Source organism: Xylocopa sonorina, chromosome 10, assembly GCF_050948175.1.
Source record: "Xylocopa sonorina isolate GNS202 chromosome 10, iyXylSono1_principal, whole genome shotgun sequence".
NCBI lineage: Eukaryota > Metazoa > Arthropoda > Insecta > Hymenoptera > Apidae > Xylocopa > Xylocopa sonorina.
The window spans coordinates 9,418,040-9,425,059 of NC_135202.1; the positions used below are offsets into that span (position 1 = coordinate 9,418,040).

The 7,020-nt window shown below is 35.8% G+C and overlaps 1 protein-coding gene across 1 annotated transcript; it reads right to left on the bottom strand.

The window, feature by feature from the left end:
- Positions 1 to 3,672: 3,672 nt before the first annotated feature.
- Positions 3,673 to 6,808, bottom strand: LOC143427932 (uncharacterized). Its single transcript, XM_076902454.1, has 2 exons — positions 6,050 to 6,808; positions 3,673 to 5,624 (listed from the first exon to the last, which is right to left on the bottom strand). Exon 2 carries the CDS (start codon positions 5,567 to 5,569, stop codon positions 5,165 to 5,167), a length of 405 nt encoding a protein of 134 aa, XP_076758569.1. The 5' UTR covers positions 5,570 to 5,624; positions 6,050 to 6,808; the 3' UTR covers positions 3,673 to 5,164.
- Positions 6,809 to 7,020: the final 212 nt, after the last annotated feature.

The window sequence follows — 7,020 nt, forward strand, 5'->3', positions numbered from 1 at the left end:
TTATTCAGAAGGTACGAAGATATACGAGTGTAGATTGAAACACGACAATGCAAGAGCACGTAGCCATTTTGTACGTGCACTCGTATTGTTATATTGTTCGTCGACGGATGCATCATGGTGTATGTGTAAATAAGTAACCCGGCAGTCGATACTTCTGCGTTGTGTACATACGTGAATATGTCACAGAACGACAGCTGTTTCTGTCCCTTGCAAGTTTTGTTCTTGTACATTCACTGACGTATTATCATGGACGAATACAATACATGAATTAGATAGGAACAGAAAACGATTAAATTTTTTCTTTGCATGATAAATGGCCATCATGTATCATATTTGATCGTAAAAGTAGTTTTGCATTGTTAGAAACAAATAAGTGCATGTCTGACGTTATTGATAATAGCAATTGTCCAGCTTAATAGACTTAAGAAATGACATTAGAATGTTCAGCAAGAATACCATAGACTTTTGTATTCCGTTTTATAAATTGAACCCATGACACATCCGTGAAGCCTTCACGAGAATCTTAATTTTTTCTTATCGATTATTCTTTCGATTTTTCGTGTAACTCGCGACGAACGATTTTTGTACGTTACAATATCACAATAAATGCCAGTCGAGGATGGATCGTCTCGTATCGTTCATTTTGTTCTTTCTACGTTTCATTTCCTATTATATATCACAAAAATATCAATAATAATAATAATAAAGAAAAAGAGAGTACGACTTCTTTCTGTTTGTGTAGTTTACGCTCTAAATTCACAGAAAATATTCACGTAAACCGTAAACGGAAAGAAGCGCATTGCGTTAACTCGCGTTTCTGCGACCGGAAGCGCGTTCGAAGTTAAAATTCACGCTCGGCCTCGATCCCATTTATCGAAACGACCCAAGTTCTCGTTGGCTCTTATAATTAGAACTACTAACTATATTCTCATTTTAAAGTCACGAAGGTGGATTACGACACACAAGATGGACGTACTCGAAAGAGTTCCTAAATAATAATTTCTTTGCTCTTGACGCTGAAACATTGCACCCCCGTCTTCTCAACTTCTCCTCCTTCTCCATTAACGCTTTCGAGCATTTTGTTTGTTTGTTTGTTTGTGTTCCACAATCGCGCGCGTAAATCGTTAACCACTAAGTTTTACGGATAATTAATAGTAACACGTCGAAGTGTACGAGATGCGAGACCCGTTTTTTTTCCCCTAAGACAAAGAAAAACACCCTCCCCACATTTAGCTGTTCTCTCGACTGACATACAACGTACACGTAGTATTTCGTACTTTTCTCTTGTTATTAATCACGTTTTTCTCTCGAAAGAACGGTAATTCTTATATCGTCGTACTTGCACGTTCCTTAAATTACCCCACCTTATCGTTTAATCATATACATATAATATATAATATATATATGTGTGTATATATATATATATGTTGATCAGTTACCAATTAAAAATTAGTAGTACCTATAGGGTCATCATCACAGCTAATTTCTTATCATTTTTTAAATTAATATTATCGATTATTCACTTTGTAATTCGTGCCCTTTTTTCTTTGGCGCCGCTCTTTCTCTGGACGCCATCTGTCTTTCATTTATTCTTTTTTTACCACATAATAGCGCCCATTTCTACATATCACTTCGTTCTATTCAAAGATCACTTGAACCGAGCCTGGCAACCTTCGACTTCTTTTTTTCTTATTTTTTTTTTTGTTCTTTTTTTGCACTTTTGCACATACTGACTATTTTTCGCTTCTCCGCGAGACTCGAACAAGTAATTACGCATATTGCTGTACTTAAAGATTAGAACTTTTAGTTTTATGCTCTCGATCGGAACGGAACAAAACGCCGTTGCCACCGAGATTATCTTTCCATTACATATGTATATAGTATATACATAATACACATCGTCCGTCTGTATTCTTTTCGCCGTTATGTACACTAATTTATTTTTACATGACATTTACAACTGCTGTTCAAAATGACAATTTTCTTGCTCCTATTTCCTGTGTTTCATTATTTACACGAGTCGCAAACAACGCGCGTCTGTGCGATAATCTTCGTGTTCAAAACTAATCGATTCACCGATCTCCCACAGGACGGCAGTGTTTAATTCGTTTTTTCGTTCTCTGCGAGCCCAATGAGCTGTTAAAGAAAAAATTCGTAACGCGCGTTTAGAAAATTTTCAATTCGATTTCTGGCACGTATTTACAATTAACGATAGAAGGTCTAATGATTTATACAAATATGATTCGAAAGCTTAAAAATAAGAATCACTGGGCAAGTACCGAAATCCCCTATCAGCTGAAGAGAGAGATCGTTGTGCTTCCTCCTTCGAAACAAAACACCGTACGGATATGAGATTTTACTATCACCGAAGATTTTTTTACGAAGACGATGCTTAAAAATCTTTGGAACTTATACATATATATACATATATATCCCTATTACAATATCCGACACGTTACGACACCTATGCGATGAAAACGATTCTCTGTCGATGTGATCCTGCTTATGTTTTCCATCTCTTTCTCTATTAGTCGTGATAATTCCTTTTCCGTCGAGAGCAGAAACTATTTCGCAACAAGTAGTACACCGATCGTCGGTTATCTTCCGGCTAATCGGTATATCACACATGTGTCATCGTAAAAAAGAAAAACAATCTCTGTACAGAAACTCCAATAAACAGAAATTTAGAACTCCAAAGAACCTTGAACACATAAACCGATCTTTGCGAAAGGGAAACGAATTCGAAGAAACTAGACGAACTAAAAACATGTATCTGTGAATAATCGAATTACAAAACGAGAAGAACGATTGCGGATATTGGTTACCTTATTTTCCTTCTCGAAACTTCTATTCTCTTTCACCTTCTGTGTAAGCCGTCGCACGGCAACGGGCTGTCGAGAAAGAAAACGAGAATGAATCGAGACTGTGTTCGATGAGAACCGGTTGTTCGATTGGAAACCAATGATATTCACCGCTGTTGATTTTACATCAGAATTTCTATTAACCATTTCACGTAATATACGGCTGTCTGATGCTATAGATACGATTAAAAATTTTCGTCTTACAAGACTACGAAGTTGGAGAAAGTAATTGAAAGTTCGAAATTGCACATTTTTGTTACCTTTTCTCCCTTTCCCTCTCACCCCCCGCCCCTCCAACACACATATATACATTCACACGCACGAATACACTCGTATTTTTTCCCCTTGAGATCTGCATATACATACACCGAACCTATTTCATAATTCACCGTAAAAACTAACTTACAAAAAAAGAAAAAAAAATTAATCGTTAAAGAAAGAAATGAAACCCACAAATATAATTAAAAAAAAAAAAAAAAGCAATGCCTCATTTTGAATAAAAAGAAAAGAATAACGTGTTGGTTAAAACATCACTTCAAGTAATTTGGCTAGTCTATATAGTTAAAGATTTTGATATTTTGGGTCAAAAGAAAAAGAAAAAAAAACAAAAAAATGCAAAAAAAATTAAAATCATTGTTGTCGTTTTCGCAAAGTAACGAGATTATAGCAAGATTATGTTATCATGTACCGAAATGTGTGCAATAGTGAAAAAAAAAAATTGATTTATAACGATACGCGGACGACAAAAATTTAGTCTCTGAAATTTTTTCAAAAAATATATACATTTTGAGAACTGAAACCAAAGTTCTGGAAATTCACGATTTTAATTAGGAATCAAATAATAAACGGTAATTTGCAACTCTAAAGATAAATAATATTACTTCAGAAGGCAATCCTAATGACAAGTGGTAATTAGACTTTTTCATGTTAGATAAAAATGAATTTCGAATTTGTCACTTGTAGGAAATCTTCATAAAAATTTTGTTAACTTAAGCATAAATAATGCTTAAACACAAGTTTACTGCAAAAAAAATGAAACATTCATAACCGAACATACATTTTAAATCACATTTCCTTCATCATTCATTCTGGCAACCTTATCTCATTCTTTCATTAATCATGTAATTTTCAGGAAAGAAACAAATTATTAATCCATTTGTGTACACACTGGAAACTCGTCACTTAAATCTTATACAATGCTTTGCAGAACTATTGCAAAGCTACAAAGCGAATAGGAATATCTTCGATAACAAAGGAAGATAAATAAAAAAAACCAAAAATTTTGGTCAATAAATCTTGAGAGAATAATTTGATTATTCCCTTAAAATCTATTGAGCCATTGAACTCGACCGAAAATATTGAATACCTTCACAGAATCTGAGGAGGAAACAAGTTAAGTAGCAATAATCATTAATCTGAGGCATACTGAATGGATACTTAAGTTTATGCTAAAGAGCAGCAGCTGAATATATGTAACACTTAAAGTTTACCACTTATGTTGTAAAAATATAAAGTATCTTTCAAAGAAAAAAATTAAAAAAAAGAACAGCAGTTAGTATACATTTTGTGACAAAATGTGTAAAGGTTGGAAAGAATTCCGAGTTGCAATTGCAAAAAGAATAAAACAGACTATCATGATTGATAATACCAAGTTGTAACAATTTAGACATTCTAAAGAAAAGAAAAAAATGATATATGTGTATAGCTATTGTTTTTAAAAATAGCTAATGCAGCTTTGCTTATGTCTTCGTACCATTTTCGTCAAACAAATAATATAACAGTGTTTTTGTGTATATGTGTATGTGTATGCATCTCCTGAAGTTAATCATATATAATAATAATCTAAAATACATACGTTATATCTTCATAGACGGCGCATAATAGAATTGTTACAAGTTATCGTATTACTTGAATCATGGTTTGCAGCAGACGCACCTGCGTCTTTTATTACATCCTTAATGTCCATATGCCTCGTATAATAGCTTTAAAGAAGAACTCATGGTTTGTTTTGTTTCCTTTTACTCAGCATCTCTACCGTAAAACTAAAGACGCTGGTGCCCTGTTCTACTAGTAACAATATTACTTCTGTGCATCGTCTTTAGAGATTGTTTTATCGCGCAGTTTGTAAACACTTTTGCTTTTTTGTTTGTTCTAACGAGCAGCTCGACATCACATACAAGAGAAAAAATACATCCTTAAATCCAAGAGGGGTGGGGACACGATAATATCGTACCTGTCTCTTCTGTTTTTTTTTTTTTTTAAGAGCTGGTAACCGTTTTTAGCGGTCCGTTGGTCACTAGGTATCAAGCTTGGACGTTTAGTATCATCTTAAGATGATTTGATATATCGCAACTCCTGTCGGATTGCTGACAACTGCTCATCAGTCTCGTAGTCCAATGGCTCGGTGGTTTCGGAAGGCTCGCTGGTGATGGCGGTTCGGAAAACTTTGCGCCCGCGTAGAAACTGTTTGTTGGACTGCCCCGCGGACTGTAATCGTACCGCAACGGTGAATTTCTTGAACCTTTCGAGGAACCGTGAGGGCTACAGCTTAATCTGCCGGTCGAACTTTTGCCATGAGATCTCGCACTGTTGTTGAAGAACGTCGATGATTTGATTGCACTTGAACGGTGATGATGTCGTTCGACACCGACATTCGGCGAACCCTGTCGCTCTACCTTATTATTCAATTTCGGCACCGAATTCGTCATGGCTTGTTTAGCGTTCTTTCGTCTTTTCTATCACTCACAAAGTCAACCGACCCGTCTGCAAAATTAATCGTTTTCTTAGTCTTCTAAGCACGGAAATTAGAATCGGAAATTGGATTGACAATCTAGTCGATTAATAATGCACAATCACAAAATGCAACTTTAAAAATTTACATCTATTTCACGCTTAACACGCAATAATACATGAATCATCAAGTATAGCGAAATTCCACCATGAAGCAATAATATATTTTGCGTCACGATGATAACATATCAGCAAAATAACATAGATAAAACATGACATTTCTTAAGTAAAACTTTACATTTTTTTTATCGAAAAATGCTTCGAAAAAAGTAAAGTCATTATGTACACAACAATAAATTAAACGTTTACTTCATTTCATAACGGATGAAAATTATGAAAACACGAAAAGGGAGGGAAAATAATCAATGCTAAGTTACTAAATCTGCCGAAAAACTTACCATATAATGTCTGTGGGTCACTTTTTAAAGATGCAGCGAAGTTTTCGGCGATGTTTGTATTCAATGATTTTTCTAACTGCGCAATAATCTCGGGATCCAGAGCAAATGGGTAGGGGGAACGCGGAGGAATAAACTTGGTGGGGTACCCCACGAACCTCCTGTGAGCGCAATGCTACCTCGCCCTGCTTGCTTCGAGTTCTCTCGCAGTCCTCCCTATTTGTGTTTTTTGCAAATTTGACCACATTCGGTGACCGTTGGTCACCACTGCCTATGTTTTCTTTTCACTAAACAAAATCACACGCGTCGGTCCGAATTCTTATCACTTCCTATTAACGCAGCTGGAGAGGCACAAGATGGCGGACACAAGTTGTTTGTTTTCGCTGCCCCGCACAAATTTTTCACAATACGATCACCGTTCAACAACAAAACTTTACGTATTCATACGCACATAACGCGCACGCGCGCGTACACATATGTTCGTGAAACGTGAAATTAACTTTGTTAGCAATTACTCGTATGTGACTGTGCATGTACGCGCACTAGACGACGTTTATTCAATTTTAGAAACTGATATTATCAGCTGCGCCTAAGCAATGACCTTTCTACGCTTTTTCTTTTCACTTCAACCTCTTTATCTCACCGCTTTGACAACACATACAACACTCTGAAACCGGATACTGCGATCGAACTCGTAAACTATGTGCTCGTAAGCACGATCCTTATCCAACACTGTCTCTTGCCTTTGTGAAGGCACAAGCCTATCTTAAGGATTATGAACATCCCCCCTAATCAAACTCGACCAATACTTCAAAGCGTTTCGAGTCACGTGTTCCCTTATATCCAATCACGTCTATTCTCTTTCGGGCATTTTCGGCTTTTTTCGTAAAATTTATTACATTTCCTTTTAAATCGTAAAAAAACCAAAATTTTTTAATCTTCTAGATACTCTAAACATACGTAGATTTTTTGTA

Coding starts and splice junctions, on each gene's coding strand:
- LOC143427932 (XM_076902454.1), bottom strand. CDS start 5,569: ATGACGAATTCGGTGCCGAAATTGAATAATAAGGTAGAGCGACAGGGT.